At 44.3% G+C, this 25,046-nt stretch overlaps 1 protein-coding gene and 1 long non-coding RNA gene across 2 annotated transcripts in view; one reads left to right on the top strand and one right to left on the bottom strand.

Annotated features, from left to right (window-relative positions):
• The window catches only part of ALDH2 (aldehyde dehydrogenase 2 family member), a 27,561-nt gene extending 12,859 nt beyond the window's left edge, over positions 1 to 14,702 (top strand). The window contains exons 5-13 of the mRNA XM_006204835.4: positions 1,742 to 1,853; positions 2,366 to 2,494; positions 2,905 to 3,018; positions 5,403 to 5,505; positions 5,791 to 5,975; positions 8,909 to 9,073; positions 10,303 to 10,460; positions 11,771 to 11,885; positions 14,281 to 14,702. Coding sequence (XP_006204897.2) covers positions 1,742 to 1,853; positions 2,366 to 2,494; positions 2,905 to 3,018; positions 5,403 to 5,505; positions 5,791 to 5,975; positions 8,909 to 9,073; positions 10,303 to 10,460; positions 11,771 to 11,885; positions 14,281 to 14,313 — 1,114 coding nt within the window. The 3' untranslated portion in view covers positions 14,314 to 14,702. The remainder of the gene's footprint in view (positions 1 to 1,741; positions 1,854 to 2,365; positions 2,495 to 2,904; positions 3,019 to 5,402; positions 5,506 to 5,790; positions 5,976 to 8,908; positions 9,074 to 10,302; positions 10,461 to 11,770; positions 11,886 to 14,280) is intronic.
• LOC116276583 (uncharacterized) overlaps positions 1 to 25,046 on the bottom strand; it is a 25,611-nt gene extending 565 nt beyond the window's left edge. The window contains exons 1-3 of the long non-coding RNA XR_004186060.2: positions 24,516 to 25,046; positions 15,807 to 15,906; positions 6,319 to 6,403 (exon numbers count right to left, since the gene is read on the bottom strand). This is a non-coding gene — a long non-coding RNA (uncharacterized lncRNA). The remainder of the gene's footprint in view (positions 1 to 6,318; positions 6,404 to 15,806; positions 15,907 to 24,515) is intronic.

Here is a 25,046-nt window from a genome sequence, read left to right as displayed (position 1 = left end):
GTTTGGCTGAAGGTCTGTCAATTTTGTGAATGTTTTCAAAGAACCAGCTTTTGGATTTGTTGATTCTATTGTTTTTCTGTTTTCTCTTTCATCTATTTCTGCTCTAATCTTTATTATTTGCTTCCTTTTGTTAGCTTTGGGTTTAGTTTAATCATAAACATTTTAATGACCAAGAAATGTAAGATGAAGAATAAGAGCTTTGTCAGAGCCCCTGGGTCACAGGTAACAGGAACTCACCCAGCCTCACTTGTGTAGCTATGGAGAGTCGGGGTCTTAAATCCAGAAAGACACCGAGTCTCATGGCTGCCCCTCTGCTCCATTCTTCTCTCGATTACCCTGGCCTCTTATGTGGCCTGGCTGCCCACACCCAGGCTTGTTTCTTTCCGTATATGTGATTCCAGCCAGACTAAGCTCCAGTCCCTCAGCCCTCATGCCAGATTCCTGGAGGAGAGATCCAGATTGGCTGGCCTTGAATCTGTCCAGCTATCGTCCAAGTGTACAGACCACTGTGCAAATAATGGTTTTTTCCCCTATGACCGTGTGGATGGATGTGGAGGGGAAGAAGATAAGTAGGGATTGGACAACAAAACAGTAGTTATCCCCATAATAGGAATTCTCAACCAGGGCAGTCACGTCTCCCCGTGGACAGTGGGTAATGCCTGGAGACCTTTTTGGTTGACACAACTGAGGACAGGTGTATTGGCATCTAGTGCATAGAGGCCAGGGATGCTGCTAAAAATTCTACAATGCAGTGAATTGCCCCTCAGCAAAGGAATGTCCAGCTCCAAATGGCAGCAGTGCCAGGATCAAGAATGCTCTGCAAGGATGCCCCAGAGGGAGCAGCCTGGTGAATCTCAGGCAGAGCCCCAGGCCGTCCTGAGTTTTAGCAGTTTGCCTTTGTGCCGATTAAATACCTGTTTGGAGGCATGGAAACGTGTGTACTATAGACCTGGGAGGAAGGGAGCAGTGTTGCCTTAATTGGTACAAATTGGCAACTCCCTGGCTATTTTTCTCCCCAAGGTCACAAAAGCATGTTCAAACCCAGGTCAACACCGGTCTCAGGCTAACCTTGACATTCGTGTCACGAACCCCTCTTTTGCCCTACATGTTGCATCTCTCCCCCACCTTTCATTTCCCTGAAAACCATTATGTACTACTAACACACGGCTCTTCCTTTCCCCCTAGCTCTAACTCACTGTGCTTTTCTGCCACTTGTGTCCCTCTGTGTCTGGATAGTAAATTTTACAGGGTTGAGACCCAGTCATTGATTTGTTTCTGGTGACTGTTTACCAAGTCTTAGTACAATACTCTGCACACAGCAAGTACCAGCCATTACATGGGTTTGCACTTTCCCAGCAGAGCTGACCCATGGTTCTCAGATGCTAACCTAGGGTGCTAGGCGATACAACAGTCACGGTTTAATAAATCTGAATGTTTATTACAAACACCGATTCCTGAGCATCAGCCCTGGAGAGCCAGACTGAGTACGTCAGCAGTGGATGCCTGGAATTTGGTGTTTTTCACAAGTACCCTGGATGACACTGAGGTGTAGAGGTTAGTTACCTAGAATGGATTACTGTGACCCTAGCAGTTAGTTAATTCTTTCTGGAAATAAGCCAAGAGCGGAGACAACTATCCAAAAGACCCACCTGGACCAGTTTGAATCTTATCTTTCTGCCAGGGTTTACAGGGGTCCCTGACGGTCATTGATTAAACTTGGATTTTTTTTTTTTAATTTAAGTTACTACGCTGGCTGGGCTGATAAGTACCATGGGAAAACCCTTCCCATTGATGGGGACTACTTCAGCTACACCCGCCATGAACCTGTGGGGGTGTGCGGGCAGATTATCCCGGTGAGTGTTAGCCTCATAAAAACAAATGAAGGTTTATTATCAGGAGTGCTGTGAGAAGCAGCGATCTTGGGCAGGCTCATTGCCAAGGTGGGAGGGTCTGTGGATGATGCTGGAAGGTGGCCTGGCCAGTGGTTGAGGACGTGGGCTTTAATAAAGCCAACCAGTGCTGCCCTGTGTGAACTCTATGACCACGGGCAAGTCACTTATCTCCCTGGGACTCGGTTTCCTTATCTGAAAAGCGTAAGTGAACACCGTAGCTGTTTTAGGGAGGTAGGGAGGAGTGCATTCGACAATGTAGCATGGTGCCTGGTACGTAAAAAGCACGAATGAATGTGGGTTGCTAATATTATCATCCACCACCTGCCTCCTCCGTCTGTCTTAAACCTACAGTTGAGTTGTGGGGGGAGCACAGGGAGTTCAGAGAACAGGGAGTTCTGCTCTCTGGGCTGGTCCTTTCTGCTGCTGAGGCAGCTCTGGGCTGCGATTTGGGGAGTGGCTGTTCTTGATTGCAGTGGAACTTCCCGCTCTTGATGCAAGCATGGAAGCTGGGCCCAGCCTTGGCGACTGGAAACGTGGTTGTGATGAAGGTGGCTGAACAGACTCCACTCACTGCCCTCTATGTGGCCAGCTTGATCAAGGAGGTGCGTGGCTTGTGTCCATCTTGACCTCTAAATGCCCCATACAGGCTTGCTCTACAGGAGTCCTGAGGAAGGGCCCCAAAGTGGGGGCTGAGCCCCTCTGACCCCCACCTCATACACTTCGGCTGAAGTGGGCCCCTTTCACCTCTTTTTTGCATTGGGTTTCACTGCAAGACCCCTTTCAAGAATGAAAATCGTTCTAAGTAAATGCCACTGGGGGGTGGGCACAGGGAACCCCACACAACAGGTTCCTCACTGTACCACTTACAGTTCCTGAGCAGTACCCAGTAAGACTGCTCAGCTGTGTCCTGGGCAGACTGCCTCAGTTTCTCTGGGAAGGGAGGCATATTCCTCTGTCCAGGCCCTTTGGAGCAGGAGGATGACTCCCAGTGTCCCTGGCGGTTTGCCCACAGGCTGGCTTTCCTCCTGGTGTGGTCAACATTGTTCCTGGATTTGGCCCCACAGCCGGGGCCGCCATCGCCTCGCATGAGGATGTGGACAAAGTGGCCTTCACAGGCTCCACTGAGGTAAGGCACCCCAGGACCTCAAGCTCGTGGTGTGTTTGGCTCAGGCAGCCCTGTCCTCAAAGGATGATACGTTCAGGGTTAGCCTCTGGGTACTATGACGGGGGTCTGTCACAAGACTGCCTCTGAGTAGCTCAAGTGAGGGGCCCCACGTGCGCCAGCAGTGACCATCAAGGTGGAACTCTTCATGGATTGGTTGACACTTCAGTTGCTGGGGGTTGGGGGCAGCATCTCATGTGGGATAAAGAGACCAAGACTGCCTAGACTTCACAAAGCGCAGAGCTGACCACCTGCCCAAGGTCAAAGCACCTTTGCCGTGTCAGACTTCTTGACTGGCACTGCTCTGGTGATTAAAAAGTGTGGGCTTCACCAGAAAGAGAAAGAAAAATACCATATGAGATCACTCATATGTGAAATCTTAAAAGAAAAAAAAAACATAAATACAAAACAGAAACAGACTCATAGACATGGAATACAAATTTGTGGTTGCCAAGGGGGAGGGGGGTGGGAAGGGACAGACTGGGAGTTCAAAATTTGTAGGTACTGACAGGCATATGCAGAATAGATAAAGAAGATTATACGGTATAGGACAGGGAAATATATACAAGATCTTGTGGTAGCTCACAGTGAAAAAAATGTGACAATGAATATATGTATGTTCACGTATAACTGAAAAATTGTGCTCTACACTGGAATTTGACACAACATTGTGAAATGATTATAACTCAATGAAAAAAGTTTTAAAAAAATAACAAAAAAAATGCATAGGCAAAGATGCTCACTCCGTCACGGTTCATAGTAACAAAAATACTGATCATAACTAAAAATGAACAATTACAGGCCTGGGTCAATAGACACACTCATATACTCATCATAGTAGCATATGGTTTAAAAAATTTTTAAAAAGGGTGGACTTCAGGCAGATATGAGTTCAAATCCCAGCCTTGTCATTATGACATACAGTGATTCACTCAATGTCTTTTGGGGCTCCATCTGTTGTGTTAAAATGCGGATGGCACTGTTTATGTAGTAGAGACAGGAGATGTGGTGCAGTGGGGAAGACCATGCACTTCGGAGTCACTGTTTCAGCAGCACTTACTTAGCTGTGCGACCTTGGGCAAGTCAGCTTCCTGAAGCCTCCATTTCCCCATCTGTAAAATGGGGATAATAACTGCTCCCACCTCATAGGGTTGGAATGAGTGAGATAAAGCTTATGATGTGTTCAGCAAAGGTCTAGCCCAGAGTAGGTGCTCAACTAGTGAATGAATGAGTGAATGAGTGCTGCTCTGTTGTTAGGCCCCTGAGAGACAAAGACAAATAAGATGCCTGATGATTCCTTAAACATAATCTCCTTTAGGCAGGGTAGGGTGTAGCTCAGTGGTAGAGCGCGTGCTTAGCATGCACAAGTTCTTGGGTTCGATCCCCAGTACCTCTGTTAAATTAAAAAAAAATAATAATAAACGAAAGAATAAATAAACCTACTTATCTCCTGCCCACAAACAAACAAAACATAATCTCCTTGAAAGCAGGGACAAAATTCCTTCTAAAGAGGTAACTTTTCCCTCTCCTTGAGTTCTTGGAAGGCTTCATCACATGACTTCAGAGAAGGCACTCAGCATAGCTGAATGAAGGTGATCTTCAAACAGATCCCCCTGAGATAAAGATACTTCCCAACGTGCAGTCTGTATGCAGTAATGGTGGTTCCAGGAGGGCAGGATGATGGCCAAGATGACACGGTCCTTTCTTTGCTTAGTCACTACCTAAATCAGTGCCTCAAGGGGATGTTGAGAATCTTGCCAAGGGGCTTTCCTGACTGAGATACATGTGTTCATTCAGCACATTGGGTGGCTTTGTGCCAGGGTCTTGGAACATGGAGGTGAGAAGTACCCCATCCTTGCCCTGTGTTGAGAGACACCATTTAAAACACTGCGTGAAAGAGGCAGGATAGCAGTTCTGTCTGAGCTGGTTCTGGACGCTGGCCGTCTGAATGTGAATCCATATCCCACGTTTGCTCTGTGACTTTGGGAAAGTGACTTGACCACTCTGAGCTGCAGCTCCCATATTTCTAAATCAAAGAAGAGGGTCAGCCCTCTTCTGAGGCTGCTGTGGGGCTGAACGTAATGCACACAAAGCACTCACCACAGTGCAGATGATACTCAGTATGCAGAAGCCACCCGGCAGTGACTCTACTCCTGTCGTTACTGTCATTGTCATCCTAGGAGCTCAGAGGGGTGGTGCAGCAATGGTAAGTGAATGGCCAGATTGGGTGGAATTCTCCAGGTCTCTTGTAATCCAACTTCATTTTGTGGGGGCTTCTGTTCTGTGTCTATGAGAGCGTTTGGTTCTTTCCTCCCACTGAGAGCTGGTCTGTTTCTGCTTCCCTACAGGTTGGCCACCTAATCCAGGTTGCTGCAGGGAACAGTAACCTCAAGAGAGTGACCCTGGAGCTAGGGGGAAAGAGCCCTAACATCATCATGTCAGATGCTGACAGTGAGTTTTCGGGGGGATGTCTGGTATCAGCCTGCCACTAGCTGTCACTTCTGCAGTCCTCCTCCCCTTGGCTGCATTACCACAGTGGGCTATGACCTCTGCTCTTCCTGTCTGCCACCCGGCCTCCACACTCAGAAGGGAGAGATCAAGCCTATCTTTCCCGGCACAGGCTCTGGCACCCGGTGGGCATGGACGCGGTTGGTGGTGGTAACGGGTTAAGGGTAGCAGCCGCTGGGGCCAGGCTTCTCCTCCTCCTCTTCTCACGGCCACCTTCTGCCTCCCCAGTGGACTGGGCTGTGGAGCAGGCCCACTTCGCCCTGTTCTTCAACCAGGGCCAGTGCTGCTGTGCAGGCTCCCGGACCTTTGTGCAGGAGGACATTTACGCCGAGTTTGTGGAGCGGAGTGTTGCCCGGGCCAGGTCTCGTGTGGTTGGGAACCCCTTTGACAGCCAGACTGAGCAGGGGCCTCAGGTAAGTCCGACAGCTACATGTGGGTTTTAGTGTTAGGAGCCAGCATGGAGAGCAGAAAGGGCCTTGGATTTTGAGTCAGGCAGGCCTGGCTTCAAGTCTCAGCTCTGCCAGGCACCAGCTGTGTGCCCCTGGGAAGCCACATGCCCTCTCTGAGCCATTCTCATTCATAATGCCTGCTTTTCCTAACTCACAGGGTGGCCTTGAGGTGGAAATTCATAATGGAAAGCCCTTTGTAAATTACATACACATAATAAACACTAGGAGTGTCTGTGTGAAGGGAACGCATGTTTCCTAGACCTTGGCCTTCCATAAAAATTCATCTGCCAGAAAGACACATGCATACCTGTTAATCCGTTTCCTCTGGGAAGGGGCGGAGGGCCATGGTATGGGTAGCAGAGGGACTTCATTTCACTTTATACTCTTCTGAACTGTTTGGTTTAAAATTAAAAAAAATTTTTTTTACCATGAGCATGTATTCATTTTAATCAGTAAAAATATAGTCAATAATTACAAAAGAAAGAAACACAGTGCCTCTCCCCACCATTTCCTCTCACATCCTGGTCCTTTTTGCAGCACTGTCCTTAGACCCCGCCTGTGGAGGGGTCTCTCTCTCCACAGGGCCCTGCACTGGCCTCCTCCAGCCACCCCCTCCCAGAGTCCACAGGATCCGGGATGCTCCCAGCTCCCACAAGTCCCTTGCACACAGCCCTGAGCCCACTTCTGGGGCCCACTGCGGCCTCTCTGTGGGTTCTGTTGACCTGAGAGTGTCTGCCCTGCTGGTGTGCACTCTTCAGGCTCCAGGGACTGGCCAAGGCAGCAGCCTTTTTTTTTTTTTTCTTTAATTAACAGACTATTTTTCAGAAAAATGAGCAGAAAGTATAGAGTTCCCATGTATCCCCTACCCTCCCTACCTTCTGGTTTCTCCTGTTATTAACATCTTGCGTTGGTGTGATACATTTGTTATAATTTGAAGAGCAAATATTGATATATTATTATTAACTAAAGGCCACAGTTTGCATTAGGGTTCACTCTTGGTGGTGTACCTTCTGTGGGTTTTGACAAGTGAATCAAGGCATGTATCCACCATCACGGTGTCACCCAGAATAGTCTCAGTGCCCTAAAAATCCCGTTTGCCACCATTTTGTCCCTCCCCCCCTGCCCCTAACCCCTACAACCACTGACCTTTTCACTGTCTCTTTGGTTTTGTTTATTCCAGAATGTCATATAGTTGGAATTACATAGTCTGTAGCCTTTTCAGATTAGGCTCTTTTTTCTTCTTCTTCAGATTGCCTTCTTTTACTTAACAACGTGCATTTAAGATTCCTCCATGTCTTTTCATGACTTGGTAGTTCACTCCTTTTTATGGCTGAATAATATGCCTTTGAATGGATGGACCACATTTTCTTTATCCATTCATCTGCTGGTAGACCCTTGGATTGTTTCCTCTTTCTGCCTATTGTGAATAGCGCTGCTATGAATCCCAACATCTCTTTTTCTCTCTTGTTTTCCTTTGTGGTTTGTGACTGCTTAATTATTAAAGTAATACAAATGTGTATAAAAATTTAATAAAAAAAGAGTTTAAAATAAAAAATAAGACCGTCTTGGTCCCCTCCATGTCCATTCCCCATAGGTAACCACACACATATAGGCATCATAGAGTTGTATTTTGGTATGTTCGTTTTAACAAAAATAGGATTATATCACATACATCGTTCTACAAGCGTTCCCCTCTCTTTACACAGTATCTTAGGCTATCTTTCTGGGTCAGCTAGTTTACAGGTCTGTTATTAATGATGACAGGCTATATGGATGTACCGCTGGTTATATGAACCAGTCCCTCTATGGATGTATACTCAGAATTGTTTTTGTTTTTTGCTTTTACAAGATGTTTTTGCTTTTACAAGATGTGACCAGCCCTGTTCAGGTCCCTTTGTCCCATGTAGAATAAAAACTCCTAGAAGTTAAATAGCTGGTGGGTCAAAGGATATGAACATTTAATTTTTTTTAAATTTCCAGTGTATAGCATCATGTCCCAGTCATGCATATATATACATATATTTGTTTTCATATTCTTTTTCATTAAAGGTTATTATAAGATATTGAACATAGTTCCCTGTGCTATACAGAAGAAACTTTGAAAAAAAATTTTTTTTAAAGTACAGTCATTTACAGTGTGTCAATTTCTCATGTACAGCACAGTGTCCCAGTCATGCACATACATACATATATTTGTTTTTATATTTTTTCATTAAAGGTTATTATAAGATACTGAACATAGTTCCCTGTATTATACTGAAGAAACTTTTTTTAAAATCTGTTTTTATATATAGTGGCTAAGATTTGTAAATCTCAAACTCCCACATTTATCCCTTCCCACCCCCTTTCCCTGGTAACCATAAGATTGTTTACTATGTCTGTGAGTCTGTTTCTGTTTTGTAGATGAGTTCATAGTGTCCTTTTTCTTTCCTTTTTTTTTTTAGATTCCTCATATGAGTGATATCATATGGTATTTTTCTTTCTCTTTCTGGCTGTACATCTAATTTTTTGACCAATATTAATAAGCCACTTTCCCAAAGAGCTGTACCAGCTTACAGTCTTTTTTTTTAATTGAGATATAACTGACATGTTGTATTAGTTCTTCTAATAGTGTATGAATATTACAAAGTGTGTGTCATACCCTAGCCATCAGTGCATTTTCTTACTACTTAACATTTTTATTAATCTCATTATTGAAAAATAAAAACAGTGGGCTTGACACTCATTTCTTTGAGGGCTAATGAGGTTGGTAGAACCTTTCTTTAAATGTTTTTGGCCTTGCTTGTTTATGATCTGTCCCATTTCCCAGCTGTCACCTTGCCTGTGTGGTTCTAAGCCTACAGATAGGAGAGGTCTGGCTCTAGCATCTTTGTAATTCTGGGCTCCTTCTCCCTCAGGTGGACGAAACCCAGTTTAAGAAGGTCCTTGGCTATATCAAATCTGGGAAAGAGGAGGGGGCAAAGCTGCTGTGTGGTGGAGGGGCGGCTGCTGACCGTGGTTACTTCATCCAGCCCACTGTATTCGGAGATGTGCAAGATGGCATGACCATTGCAAAAGAGGAGGTTAGCATGGGTCCAGAGCTTGGGGGAATGTTCTTAGGAGGACAAGTGGACAGTTCACTCCAGCACCTTGAGACTGTGACGCATGAGCGGGCCTCGGGCCAAATCCTGGCTCTATGCCTAGGACAGATTATTTAAAATTCACTTCTGATCTTGGCCCTCTCCTTTTCAGCCTCTCACGGCTGCCCACGGTTGGGGAGAACATCTGAATTCTCTGGCACAGCCCACAGGCCCTGTGTGTTCTGGTCCCTGCAGGCTGTGAGTCAAGGAATGACTCTGCCTGGCCCTTCTCGTGGCCTTCATGTAAGCAGGACACTGGACTAGATCAAAGGGTTGACTTTATGTGGCGAGAATCCCTTGACCTTCTCCCCCATGGCACTCATGAACGCAGGGCAGCAGCTTCATCTCATTCATTCGTTCATTTCACAAATAATTTTGAACACCTACTGGAGCCACACACTCTATGGACACTGGAGAGCCAAGGGGGACCCGACGTGTGCACTCGGCCCTGGTGGAGTTAAGACCTGCTCCACTTCCCCAGCTGGGTTAAGCCCTTTAGCGGCCCTGTGAAGGGAAAATACTACAGTGCCACCCACTTTCGTGGATAATTCAAAGTAAAGTAGTATTAAAATGCAGAATCAGGGTAAAGAAGTACAACACTTGATTCCAGTCACTTACAGTCTGTTCCCCGGGACTCTCCCCTGATAGGGCTGGGAGCAGCCGCACCCCAACAGCAACAGGCACACCTAGCTCTCGTGTTTTGGCTTCTGAACCCCATTGCCCACTAAAAGGACCCAGGATTCCTTGAAGAACTGGCTCAGAAACAGGGCAAGGATCGTGTAGGATAAACCTGGAACATCCTGAGATCAGAGACCCTATTTTGTTCATAGTTTCTTCAGTGTCTAGTGTGTGCCTTGCTGAATGACTGACTGACTTTCTTTTAAACTAAATCTACATGCAGCCTGTCAGTGCAGGCTTCTACCTTGCAGGACTATTTAGAAATAAGATAAGGTATGTAAGGCCCGTGGCACATAGACGGTAACTAGCTTCCATTAGCTTCCTCGAACCCTTTGTGTTCCAGTGGGTGCGGGAGCTGTTGTCTCCCCTGGAACTATTAGCGTGTGTCTAGGGGCTTATTACCACATCTGGAACCATCTGGCTGGCACTGTGAAAGCTAGATAATAGGTGGTTCTGTGTCTGCCATGTCTACTCACTGTGCTTCCTCACCCCAGATCTTTGGGCCAGTGATGCAGATCCTGAAGTTCAAGACCATAGAGGAAGTTGTTGGGAGAGCTAACAATTCCAAGTATGGGCTGGCCGCAGCTGTCTTCACAAAGGACTTGGACAAGGCCAATTATTTGTCCCAAGCCCTCCAGGCTGGCACTGTGTGGTAAGTGCCTCCCAGCAGCTCCTTACAACCCAAGCAGAGATCCCCAAGCCAGGGTCTTCTAGAGTCCAGTGCTCACATCCCAGACTTGGGGTGCTGGGCTCGGTTCCTCCTGAGTCAGGGTTTGGTGTAGCAGATAGAGATTTCCCACCCCCTCTCCTCCAGGAGATTAAACTTCCCTCCAGCACACGTGCCCACGCAGCTGTTCTTGGGCAAGCAGATGGATGCCTGGGGCTCCTTACCAAGCTACAGCAAGGGCAGGAGACCAGAGCTGAGGGCCCACACCTGTGTAACACTGATCCTATAGCTTAGCACTTACTTCACACCCACTAGGATGGCTGTAATTTGTAAAACAGAAAATACCAAATGTTGATTGGGATGTGGAGAAATTGGAACCCTCACATGTTGGGGTGGGGGGATGTAAAATGTTACAGCCACTATGGAAAAGTCTGGCAGTTCCTCAGTAAGGTAAACGTGGACTCACCATAGGACTCAGAAATTCCACTCCTAGGTATATACCTGAGAGAAATAAAAATATACATCTACACACAAAAAAAGTGTACCTGAATTCTCACAGATTATTCACAATTGTCAAAAGGTGGAAATAGCTTAAATGTCTATGAACTGACACAGAAAATGTGGCTTATCTGTGCAATGGAATATGCAGCCATAAAAAGGAATGAAGTACTGATACCTGCTAGAACATGGATGACCCTTGAAAAACATAATACGAAGTGAAAGAAGCCAGACACAGAAGGCCACATATTATATGATTCTGTTTATATGAAATGTCCAGAATAGGCAAATCCATGGAGACAGAAAGTAGAGGGGCTGCCAGAGGCCGGAGAAGCGGGGGAATGGGGAGTAACTGCTTACTGGGTATAGGATTTCTTTTTGGCATGATAGAAATGTTCTGGAATTATACAGAGGTGATGGTTGCACAACACTGTGAATATGCTAAAAAGCACTGAATTATACACCTTTAAAGAGGTGAGTTTTAAATTCAGTTAAAATTTAATAATTAAAATAATTTCAAAAACGCTTAGCAGAAAGTAGCAGAGATGACTCATTAATATGGGAAGCTAGCACATGATGCACCCTGTTATTTGCCGTCCACCTGTGACTCACCAGGAAGGACGCGATGACTTACGGCTTTATTTCACGCAGCTTGCTTTCTACTCCTGTGTGACTGGTATTACTAGGGTTCTGCCCATCCATTTTCCTCAACAGAATTTTACAGCAGTACCGGAGGCCCGAGGGGTATGATGCTTATCCCCCAGTCGTTACTTCTGAAATCTCATCTCAAATTGTAGGGTCAACTGCTATGACGTGTTTGGGGCCCAGTCCCCGTTCGGTGGCTACAAGCTGTCTGGGAACGGCCGGGAGCTGGGAGAGTATGGGCTGCAGGCGTATACTGAAGTGAAAACCGTGAGTATGGGCGCCTCCCAGCCCTCTCCTTTGTGCCGGAGCCCATCAGTGTTTATTGTGAGTTTCTTGTTTTAAGCCATGGAAGCTACAGAAGAGGGTAAAGAGCCAGTCTCTGTCTCCTGAGGAATAACTAGGGACTTGACCACCACTTTGCCTACACGGCCCTTAGTTGGGCTTTGTTATACACCAAGTTCTATAAAACCTAAGAGGAAGGAAAAATCCTAGTGTACCGAAGCAGTAAGGAAATTCTCCTAATAAGAATCAAGCTATGAAAAAAAAAAAAAAAGAATCAAGCTATGGGCAGGGAGGGTAGAGCTCAGTGGTAGAGTGTGTGCTTGGCGTGCATGAAGTCTGGGGTTCAATCCTCAGTACCTCCGTTAAAAAACAAAAAACAAAAAACAACAAAAAACCCTAATTACCTCCAATCCAAAAAACAAAACAAAGAATTAAGCTATGAGCCATCAGATATCAAGGGCCATAAAAATACCTATGTCCTTTGCTTTTACAATTTGAGTAGTAGGAATATAGCCTGAAGAATTAATCAGAAATACCCAGAAAACTTTATTTCCATAAATACCCATCACAGCATTCTCTAACATGAAAAAAAACCAAACAAAACAGACGTAACCTAAATGCCCAATAAATTATGGAATGCTAAGTAGCCGTTGAAGTATTTTTGTAGAATATCTGCTGTAGAAAATGCTCATACTTTAAAGTAAAAAAGCAGGATGAAAAGTAGTACACAGTGTAAGCCCAATTTGAAAACTATCTACGCACATATGTAGATACTCAGATATCTTTATCAATTAGAAAAAGACAGGAAAGATACTAAAGTGGAAATGATTTCCTCTTTACAACGAACACTAAATATAATTTGACCAGGAAACATACTCACAAGCGATATTTTAAGAAGAGAGAAGTAGGTGGATCCAGGCTTTTCTAGGATCGGAAAACAGAAGGCTCAGGGGAACCAGCCCAGCCGGGAGGAAGCAGGATGAGAAAGGGGGAGCAGAGTTACGACAGGCAAACCGTGCTCTTCATTCAGCACTACAGTGGAATGTCTGGGAATAGCCTTCTGTGGTATGTGGCTCTAATAAGATACAACCTGTGCTCTCCGGAAGATCACTGGAATAAAGTAAACATGTTTGCTTGCTTATTGAAATGTTCCCAGTATCCACAAGGGGTGAGACCCAGATTTGAAACTGACATTGGGGTGTCACTGGCCTGTAACGGGTCATCACATCAGCAGTTACGGAGCTTACTGAGGTGTGTGGTGGTGATGGGGGAGGGAGGGCTAGGACTGAGCCCCCGAGGATCTGCAGTCTCTAAGCACTACCTGGAGGGCAGCGGGAGAGCCTGAAAAAGAGAGGCTTGAGTCGAGGTGACTCGTGGAGAAAGCCAAGCTGCCAACGCCGGAGACCTCAGGAAGTGAGATGCTGGGGGAAGCAGGAGAAAGTGTTTGAAGAAAGAAGGGGCAGGACTTGATGATGACTTGAGAGGGTTAGAGGATGCAGGCGAAGGCGGCAAAGCTGACTCAGCCCAGCACCCACTCTGTTCCAGGCACTGTGCTTAGTGCTCATGATAAAGATTCCTGTATTTTGAGCTTTAGGAACTCAAATGATGATCCCAACAAAAATAGAGATTTTTCAGAAGAGAAGTCAAGTTTGCAAGGGGGGACTGGTGAGAAAATTTCTTCCTTTAAACTCATTTTTACTGAGAGTTTATTTGGTGCCAGAATCTGTGCTAGACTTTCTTATGTGTGTTACCTCATTTAATGCTCACAATGACCCCGTGAAGGCGACACTGCTATTATCCCATTTCCAGATGGGGGAATGAGGCACACAGAGGTCAAGCACTTGCTCAGTAGGGAGTAAATATGGGATTCAAGCCCACATCCATCTGAATCTGGAATCTTCCCACTTAACACACTGAAACACCTGCAAGCTTCAGCACGTTATTTTTCCTGGCTCTGATTCTTGTGGAGGGACACAGTGGATCCAGGTCAGGGTCTCTCAGCCTTGGCACTATGGACATTTGAGGTTGGGTAATTTTTGTTGTGGAGGCATCCTGTGCAACGTAGGATGTTAAGCAGCATTCCTGACTTTTACTAGCTAGATGCCAGGAGCACCCAAATGTGGCAATCAAAAATGTCTCCAGACATTGCCCACTGCCCTTTAGGGGGCACAGTTGCTACCCCCGCCCCCTCACTGGCTGAGAATGACTAGGTCAAGGGGAGGCAAAGTGTGACCTTGTGCAGAACACAACCCTAGTGGTTCCTGGGATTGGGCAGCTGGCCATCAAGACGGCCCAAGCTATGAGCAGCACCCAGCTGAGGGTGCCTGCAGACCACAGGGAAGCATGAAGACGTGACAGTTTCTCTGTATCCCTTTCACAGGTCACAGTCAAAGTTCCTCAGAAGAACTCATAAAGAATCACTCTGGCTTCCTTACTCATCCAGTGATGGAAAGTTCAACGCGCAGCAACAAAACCAAGAGAAATGACCCTTACGTGCTAAAGCTCTCAAAAAAAGAAATTCTGCCACAGGATCTCTTGGATCAAGAAAGTTCCAGAATTTGAATCAATAAAGAGGGTAGGCTTGGGGTGAAGGGTATATGGAAAACCTTTTAAACTGCAACAGTACTACTAGCTTTCAGGGTCAAATGTCTTCTCCTGTCCACATGATACATACACTTCTGTAACTTGCCTTAATAGGGGAAGAAAAAGCCATTGTTTACCATTATACTATCATTGGGGTGACAACTAGCACCTTGCTTTGTATTGTGAACTAAAACTCATTAAAAACACTGTTGCTCTTCACTTTTTGGGTAATTCTTTCTCCATCTCAATAACCGAAGGAGATGCTGTCACAAAACTATGTCGACCCCTCTGTGCTTATGTCGCCCCCTCTATGCTTACGTCACTGTGTACAACTGCCACCCCTCCCCTACCGTGGAGAAACAGCCTTGGTCCCCTGTGTGTGATCAGCTGATACCTCTGGCCTGCCCACTTATGGCGGGCCCTGTGGCAGACACTGAGGATGACAGCTAAACAGGACTCCCAGCCCCTGCCCTCAGAGAGGAGGAGGTAAACCAGGAAGGACACACTTGATGTCCAAGGTTGGTTCTCAGTGTTGTAAGTTCAAAAACTTGGTCAGACCAAATGAGACACTATTCCTGCTGGACCAATTTCAGAACAGATTGATTTGAAAACCAGATGTCAATTTATTCATTTTAAGTGAGGTCTATGCTTCTCGTAACCAGACCTTTTGAATCTCATATCCAGAACACTGCCTTCCTTTAGTCAAGGGACCTGGCAAATTAGAAATTAGTATCATCGGTAAATTAGGAATCAGAGGATTCCTTGGTAAGCAATGGAATTGGAGCAAAGAGAGTCGAATCACATCAGTGGTTTGTGAAGTTTGTGATCATGTCTGAGTCAGATTCCTTTAAGAATTTGAGGCAGAGTTCAATCCTTTCCTAAGAAAAACACACGTGTATCATTTTTGGAGACAGTGTCGGGGGAGTGAGGGAGCTCACTGGTTGATTCCTGGCCTTATTTCACTCAGGCTAAGCCACATCTTGATAAGCAATCCTTACTCCACTAAAGACTAATTTATTTGAGTAGCACTTCACTTTTAATTTTTGTCATATATACATATACCTGCACTATTATTTACTTCTTTTCTTTAAATTGACTCTTACTAGGTAAAAAAAAATTTTAAATACCTTATACGTTTAAATACCTAAATACGTTAAAAAAAGCATTTTACTGCTATAAATAGAAGATGTCATAAAAAAGAGGAAAGCAAAGCAATGTTACTGAACTTAAAATAATGAAATACAAGTAAACCTAATCCTTTAGATTATATGTACATATTTTTGTACATGTATACAAATCTAATCATTCTATAGCTGTTCATACCTGAAATAAGTGTGCCTCACTGAGGAGACGAGGATTTTCTGACCAGTCGCCAGTAATGGGGTATTCCAGTTCATGCTGCTTCAAGGTGAAATGGGATTCACTGCCAATAGAAAGAACCTGGATTTTAGCTTTGATGGTAAGCACCAACCGCAGTGCCTTGACAGGTGAACCTAGTGGCAGTGGGCAGAGACCCCCCTTGCGCCCCCGCCACTCTCCCATCTTACTCTCAGCCTCCTAGGCTCCAGCTGGCACACCACACACTGGGGTATACGGTGGCACCAGGTCAGCTGAAATGTCTGTCCCTGTCCTTGCGGCACTTGCCTCCACCTGGGGAGAGCGACGTTACACATAAGGACACGACAGGGAGAGGGTGTTCTGAGAGTGCCAAAGGGGACTCCCGGCCCAAGCTGGGCCTCTGGGAAGAAAAGGTCATGCCCCTCATACTTGCATGCGTCTCTCATAAACCCTTCCCAGGAGATTAAAATAAGGCGCCTAAGACACTCTACCTCTAGAAGCTCAGGATCTGGTGAGGGGAGAGATTCTCAAAAGAGATTATTATAATATAGACGCCAGGTGCAATGAGAGTGATAAGGTAGGGACATCACGGAGGGACAAGAAGGGCCCCGGCTCGCTGCAGGCAGGGAAGAGCGCCCCCTAGGTGGTATTCATATTGTCTTTTACTTCTTTCTAGGCTTCTCGCCAGAAGTTCAATTCCTGAAGGTCTGAGTCTGGGTTTTTTCCCTGTTTGTGTAATGCCTTTTACGTAAATGGGAGTACCACTATTATCTACTTAATATTTACTCTACGCAATAATCAATGCACGTCAAAGTCTGATTTTTAAAAGTTAAAAACACGACTCCTATTGAATATAAAATGAATGTAGGTCAATGATTTTACTCATTAATTAATGAGATGCTGAAGCAGGTTCAAAAATCACTTTGGGTAACTGGCAATTTGTGGGCAAAATCTTAGTAAACGAATGTTAGGTTAAGATTGCTACATTAGATACAAAACTGCTTAATGTCCTACAAAACAAGAGACAGTAACTAACCATGAACGTTCTGTTTTTACCAGATAGAAATCATTTACCGTTCTACTATCAATTAGAAATCTATCAATGAGAGGTCGCGTCACCGAGCGTGAGCTCTTAATTTGCTAACAGCAAGTTCAAACACTTCTATAATCGAGGGCAGAGTTGACAACTTTTTTTCTATAAAAGGCCAAGATAATAAACATGTTAGGCTTTTCAGACTATAAAACATCTCTGTCATATATTCTTATTTCTTGCAATTCCTTTTTATTGAGGTATAGTCAGTTTACAATGTTGTGTCAATTTCTGGTGTACAGGACAATTCTTCAGTCATACATGAATATACATATATTCATTTTCATATTCTTTTTTTATTTGTTTTGTAGTTTTTGTTTTTACAACCGTTTAAAAATGGGGGGAAAAAACCCCAACATTCTTAGCTCGAGGGGTGTACAAAAGTAGGCCACAGGCTGGACTTGGTTCCCGGCCCACAGTTTGCTGACCCTTGTCCTAGGACGAGAACGAGAAAATCATTGGGTGAGCCTGTTAAACAGTGTTTTGGCACAACATTGAAAGCAGGTGCATTTATCTTCTTGGCCACATTTGTAAGGTTTGGACAATTTACAGATATGTAATCATTAAGACAAAGTTTGCCTCCGTACTACCTGAAATCATCTCAGTAAGGGCAAAGCTTACTTTGGGAAACAGGACTAAGTGCACCTCCCAGTGCCAGAGTCTCCCTCCAGCAGTTCAGACGGAACCAACTCATAACCTTCAGTTCACTACTTCTCTGACACCTATGGTTAAGATTTGGGAACTGCCCAAGCCAACTTGGAGGAGATAAATGCGGAGACTCGAGATGACCACTCCCTTGCAGCAATGTGTTAACAAATCATTCTGGCAATTTGTTTAGATTTTTCAAATTTTACTTTTTTCCCCTCCATTCATTCATCTATTTCTTGTTTCAGGAAGTCGTAAGTAGCACTTACCACAGGCCGGGTACTATGCTAGGTAACCGCTTCCTCAGGGAGTAGAGTAATGCCAGTGACATTACTGGCCCCCAGTGCTTACAATCTAGCTATGGAAATAATGAACAAGCGATTACACTGAAGTGAAGTGTCACAGTAAGATGACTGGACATGCCCAAATTGTGAGATTATACTGTTTGCGGCATTGTCACCCTCCATGCACTAAACATATATTTAATGTTTGGTTTTACTGGTTAGAAGGAACAATGAATTAGGAACTATGGAAGCAAGTCTAGTGTTAACTTTGTATTAGCTGGTTTGGTGTCTCTTTCACTGAGTTACAAGATTCTGATTCTTCCATTCCTTGATTTGTTCCCAGTCCACATGTGTATCAGGCAAAAATAATAGTTAAAACAAGGCTAAAAGTTTATTTCTCTCTCAGGTAAAATAAGTCTAGAGACGGGCAGTCAGGGGCTATTACAGTGACTTCACAAAGTCTTTAAAGGACCTGGGTTCCTACTATTTCAATGTTTCATCATCCCTAGACTATGGCCCTCATCCTCAAGGTATAATATGGCTGCTAACATTCCAGCCATCACATCAACATTCCAGGGAGCAAGATGGTAAAAAGGTGGGACTCTCTTCCCTATAAGGCAACTTCCCAGAGGTTGCACATAAAAGTTCCATTTAAGTCTTTGGACAAAATTTAGATGCATAGCCACATCTAGCTGCAAAAAAGGATAAGGAATTTTATCTTTTTGCTGGTCATCAGTGTATCTAGCTAAAACTGAAGTTCTTAATTCGAAAGAAAAAAAGGAAAAAGGATTTGAGGAGGCAAATAGCAATCTCTACCACAAGGTAAAACAGCACCCTCAAGATTTAGGATGATGCCTTCCCTAGGCCTCACCTTACCACCAACTCAATCCAAATCTCTCATGATGTAGAGTGACATTACTTCAGGAAAGTTTTTCTATACAGTGTTATCACTTAAGAATATTTTCGTTGCAAGTGTCATAAAACCAAATTCAAACCAGTGTGAAAAAAAATGGTTCCTATATCCCAAAATCATGTTATCATGGCTTTGGCCATGGCTTGATTCAGAAGTTCAAAATGTTTCCATCTCTTGGGTTTACCTTTGGCACGTGGGCTTCATTTTCAGGCCATACCATACCAATTTCGGTTCTGGGGGGGGTTCTGGATTCTTAGAACAACCAACTGCCCTCAAGAACAAGTCTTACATCCTGCCAAGCTCAAGTCCACTGGCTAGGAGAAAGTCCCTTTTTGTCAGCTCCAGCAAAGACCCTCAGGTTCATGCTAACTAGTTCAATTGATGTGACATCCTGGCCACAGTGGGATGAAATGTGGTGACTCACTGAGACCTGAGTGGTAATGATCCATCCTTGGGGCCAGGACTGAAGTCCCCTCTAGTCTGACTGGACTGAGAGCAAGAGAGGGATGGATCCCAAAAGAAAACTGGTGCTCTTATCCGAAGGAGGGGACACAGATACTGGAGAGTCCCTTCCTGAGTTACTGCCAACCTTTTAGTACTCCAGTGTTGCTAAAAACCCTGTTAGGGGTGAATTGGAAAAAACAGAGAAATGTAGTTTCTTGCCTCACTGTAATTGTAAGAGGATCTGCTCTTTAAACTGATGAATAACAAAGGAAATTCTAGCTATTAAGAAATGTCTATAATGTTGATTTTGACATCCTAGACTTATTAATCCCCCTGTGTTTTCAGTGACAAGAACCAATTAGAACCTTGGCAGCTGTCTGAAGGAACAAAGTTCTCAGGTTATGAACAGCCTAATCTCTCTGGGTATGTGAATGTGGGTCAGTCACAGGAGTATTGGGTGTAAAGCTGCTGTTTCTGCCTATATCCTTGCCCAGTGCCCAAGAGAAAATGTCTGATTCTGGCTGAATAAAGGACGCAAGGAACTTTTCATGTAGCTTGGAGGACCGACTGATGAGGTGTTTTCTAAGCATAGGCGCCACCTCGTGGGCAATTTGTACAACTACAGCGCTACGACACGACTTAACACGGGCAACATCTGGCAGGCCAGGCAATGAGAACCAAGAGGCCAGGGACACGTGCCCAAAACAACTCATAACCTGCACATGAATGTTCGCAGCAGCACTATTCAGAAAATAGCCAAGAGGTGGAAACAACCCAAAAATCCATCAATAGATGAATGGATTAACAAAACGCGGTCTATCCATGTAATGTTATTCAACCACAAAAAGGATCAAAGCACTGATGCATGCTACAATATAGATGAACCTTGAAACCGTTATGCTAAGTGAAAGAAGCCGGACACAAAACCACAGATTGTCTCAGTCCATGTATATGAAATGTCCAGAAGAGGTAAATCCAGAGAGAGGAAAAGGAGATTGGCGGTTGCCAGGGGTGGGGAAATCAGGAAAGGGCAGTGGTATTTATTTATATTGACTTTATTAATTTTTTTTGAAAAGGGAATAAACATGGTAAAAATTTTTTTCAGGAAGATATAAATCTGGCCCCCAATCTTGTGGCCCCAGGAATAAATATTTACTGTGTACCTACTAAGTGTCATGTGCTATTGACACTGCTGGTCTGGAGGCTACACTTTGGGAACCAGTGCTCTAGAAAAAAATACTTGAGGTCATTCTTTGATTTTTCCACACAGAAACGTTCATTTCCTTAATATGAGAGGGAACAAAACCTCTTTCAGAAAGATTTGTGTTTGTTTGACTTTTTACTTTTTATTTTGAAGTTATTTCAGACTTACAGAGTTTTAAGAATAGTACAATAATCTCTCATATACTCTACCCAGATTCATCCACTTTTAGTATTTTTCCCCATTTGCTCTATCACTTCTTATCCCCTTTCTCACCTCCCGTATATATATATTTTTTCTAGGCCATTTATGAGTAAATTGCAGGCATCATGCCTGTTTATCTCTTAATGCTTTATTGTGTTTGAATTTTTATCTGGATATTTTCTTACATAACCACATTTCAGTTACCAAATTCTGGAAATTTCATTTGATAACTCGTTGACACAAAATTTGCAGGAGCTTTTGACAACACTGCAAACATCTGAGTGACAGGATCACCGTGAGGGAAGCCAGTGATCTTTCTTGGTCCTACTCTGCCTCATCCGAGACTCTCGTATGCCCGCTATGAACCAGGAAGAGGGCCCTCACCCAACCACGCTGGCACTCTGGTCTCAGACTTCTGTCCTCCAGAACTGTGAGAAATAAATTTGTTGCTTATAAACTACCCAGATCGTGGCATTTTGTTGTAGCAGCTCGAACAGAGTAAGACATCACCTGATCTTCACACATTTCTGACTCCTACTGACTTCTCTCTGCAATCCCATTGTAAAGGGTGGAGATGGGGATATCACCTCCAGCAATAACAACAAAAAAAAATCGTCATCAGCTGAGCGTTTAATGATTTATTTAAAAATCTATATCCAAATGTCATGTTCCTGTACATCTGAGGTAATCTCTGTGTCTTGTTTCTCAGCTAGAAAAGGGGAAATCACAGTTGTCAAATGAGATATTTTAATTCTTGGGAAACTGTGCCTTTTCAGAATCGTACTGTCCATTTGGGCTTCAAAAGGCCACTAAGTGAAGTGGTTGTTTAATGGGTCAGAGCCTCAGTTTTGCAAGATGAAAAGTTCTGTGAATACACTTAAAACTACTAAGCTATACACTTAGAAATGGTTAAGATGATAAATTTTATGTTTTACATTTTTTTTTTACCACAATAATAAAATGCTTTATTAAAAAGCTGCCAAGTGAGACATCTGAGAAGCTGTCCCAGAAGAGGGATGTTTCTGTGGCTTCCAAAGGAGAGACCAGAGCCAGTCAGCTAACAGTGAAGGAAGCAAGCGGGAGTCCTCTGGCCATGGGTGGAAAAGGCTGCATGTGGGATGGTTCAGGCCAGGTCAAGGGAAATGTTCCAGCGGTGCTGAGGAGCCCCGGCAGGGATGCTGTGGAAACACAGAGCTGTACTGTGGGCATGGGGTTGGCCTTGATGATTGCTAGGGCCCCTCCCAACTCTGAGGCTGGAGGATTTGAGCTGAGTCAAGTTCAGCAAATGCTAGAACTTTCCATTCACAGACTGTCAAATTTTACCATGTTATATTTAAGAAATAGAAAGTTAGGTTAAAAAAAAAGTGCATTTTCTCACACTATAGGAGACTATAACTTGGTATGAGTTTTCTGGTAGGAATCTGCTGCTAAAAATTTATCCCAGAAAACAACTGGACAAGTGCACAAAGTGTGTTATTTCCTAAGTGTTCTTCCTGAGCACTATTCGTAATAGCAGAAGACTTCAAACAACTTAAATGTCCATCAAGTGACCACTCGGCAGCATTCAGAGGGACAAGACATCACTCTGTCAAGAAGGGAGAAATCTGGGGCAGAATGGGGGACAGGAAGTAGCCTGAGAGGTGGGATGCTGAGCTCTTCTGCTTCTCTCCGCGGCCTACTCCTCTGTCTGCAGACTGGCTTTCACCACTTTAATACTCATGAGGCAGATGATGACTGGCTCGGCCTGAACAACATGACCCACAACTGGCTTAATGTTCCAGTCTCAGTTTCCCAGAGCCTCTGATGGTCCCAGCTTGGCCCAGATGTCCACTCGTGAGCCAGTCAGCTGTGGCTGCAGGATGGGGTCACATGGTACTCAGTAGATATTAAGCCCATCCCCTAAGCAGGGGCTGTTGGGTGATGAGCACCCTGGAGGTGGCTACACTCACTCATCAGTGTGGTCCAGGACCAGCTGGCACCCTCTGCGGCACCAGGCAGCTTCTTAGCAATGCAGACCCCCACGTTCCACCCCACACCTAATGAATCAAAATGTGCATTTTAATAAGGTCCTCAGGGCCCGTCTGTGCATTAAAGTTTGAGACACTGGTTTATCATGAGAAAAGACAGTTTACTCTTTCTTTCTTCCCTCTTTCCTTCCTTCCTGCCTGCCCCACCTCCTTTCCTCATTAAAATACCTTTAGCGAGGTATAATTCACATACCAATTCACCCACTTAAATAGTACAATTCAATTTTTTTAATATGTTCACAGAATTGTGCATCTATCACAACAGATTTTAGAACATTTTCACTGCTTTAAGAAGAAACCTGTACTCCTTTGCTGTCATCCCCTAACCCCATCCACTCTCCCTACCCCAGCCCCTGGCAATCACTAATCTGTTTTGTCTCTCGGGATTTGCCTATTCTGGATATTTCATATAAGTGGAATCATAGTGTGTGAGAATGTAAGACCTTTTGTGTCTGCCTTCTTTCACTTAGTGTAATGTTCATGCACAGTGTAGCATGCATCAGTACTTCATTTTCATTGCCAAATACTATTCCATCATATGGATGTATCACACTTAGTTTATCCATTTATCTGTTGTTTCCACTTTTTGGTTGTTACAAATCCTGCTGCGAAGAATATTTGTGTTCAAGTTTTTGAGTGGATTTGTTTTCATTTCTCTTGGGTTAGACTGCCATTTTTGTAAAAAAAAAAAAATTCACGTAACAGAAACTCAAACGTGACTGGGCCTTGGTAGGCAGCTTTTGCTATTGCCCAATGCTAACTTCGAAACAGGACTCAGAATTTTTTAGATTGATCCTTTCCAAAGCAAAAACATGCCTGAAAGCAAAACTTACTGAAGATTTTGGGAGGCCAAGAGGGAGTGACACATCACATGGGGTTCAGCCTATCATTTCTGCCCTTCCCCATCCTCAGACACACATCGTCTCCTCAAGATCATCCCCTTTCCCTAGCCCAGCGGGCTTCCTTTTTCCTTGTTCTCATCCTATGTAGCCCCTCTCTTCTCCCTCGCTCCACTCCCCTGCCCTATCCTTTCCTAATGCACTGCATACCAGCCACGCACAACTCGCACACTCTCACCCATGTTCAAGTTGAACCAAGCTTGATGGAAATGGAGCATCAGCTAGTCTGTGGATCTGATAACTCCACAGCTCTTTTGAGCACTTACTCATAGAGCTTCTCATTCTTTCCGCTTTACTCCAGCAAACAGACTGTTGCTCTCTTTACTTATTACAACATGTTGTATCATCAGTGTGGGTCCCTACCCTTATGTCTCCTTTGCAATGGTACTTAAAGCTCATTTCCTTCCGGATGCTAGGTATCCTTCCCTCCCAGCGCCAAGAGCATCATTTCCTCCTTTGAATTACTTTGTACTTAGTACACACTCCCGTGTATTGCCTATACTATGCTGTATTCAATCTGCTTCCTTCTTTAGATTGTGAGCCCTTTGACGACACAGACCAACTGTGTATCCCTTGAGTAGGTGTGTTACAACAGCCCAAAGTGATATATAAGAAATTGAACTGGGGCATTATGAAGGACTGCGCTATTTTAAACTCAAGAAATGTGGGCCTGGGACATAGGCATGGAAAATGGAGTCTCAAGGTTGAAGAGGGTGAGTAAGAGAGCCCTAGAACCTTGCTAGTAAAGGGATGGGTCATGGACCAGCAGTGTCAATATCACCTGGGCACTTGTTAGAAATGCACATTTAGCTTACTTTCACTTTAAGACTTTTGCACTTGCTGTTTCATCTGCCCAGAAATCTCCTTGGATTTCCAGTAGACAGCTCCTTCATTCATCAGAGGTCTCAGCTTCAAGGTTACCGTCTGGGGGGGTCTTTCCTTGATCATCTACTTGGAAAAAGTCTCCATATGCAGTTATTCTCTTACCTCAGCATCCTGTTTACTTTCTTCTTAGCATCCACAAACTCTGAATTTCTCCCTGTTTATTTTCTGCTTCTGTTTTCAGAAAGGAAGATCCATGAGCAGGCACCGTGTCTTGTTTCTACTGTTTCCCTAGGGTCAACTGGGCCTGGTACATAGCGGTGCTCAGTAAATAAATGAATGAACGAGGAACTCTCAAGACTTGATTAACCAAAAGCTCCTGCAGGGTCTTCTGATAGGTTGCTGGTGTCGTGTAAGGAGAACAAACTTGGGTTCCAATTCTAACTTGACCACTTGTCAACTGTGCGCAAGTAAGCTCAGTTCTCTGAGAGTCTCAGTTACCTCATCTGTTAATACGGGATAAGAACATACCTACCAGCCTCAAAAGCCTACTTCATAAAGAAAGGAACTAATGGAAGAAAAGAGCAAAGTTAACGCTCCGTATATATGACTACTATTACTATTATTACTGGTAACTTTTGTTACTGAAGGACTCGGCCAGGGCCACGGTTTCCTCTCCGCCATCACGAGTCAATA

This window comes from Vicugna pacos, chromosome 32, assembly GCF_048564905.1.
Source record: "Vicugna pacos chromosome 32, VicPac4, whole genome shotgun sequence".
NCBI classification, from domain to species: Eukaryota; Metazoa; Chordata; class Mammalia; order Artiodactyla; family Camelidae; genus Vicugna; species Vicugna pacos.
The sequence above is the reverse complement of the archived record's forward strand: the minus strand, read 5'-3'. Positions and strand labels throughout refer to the sequence as shown.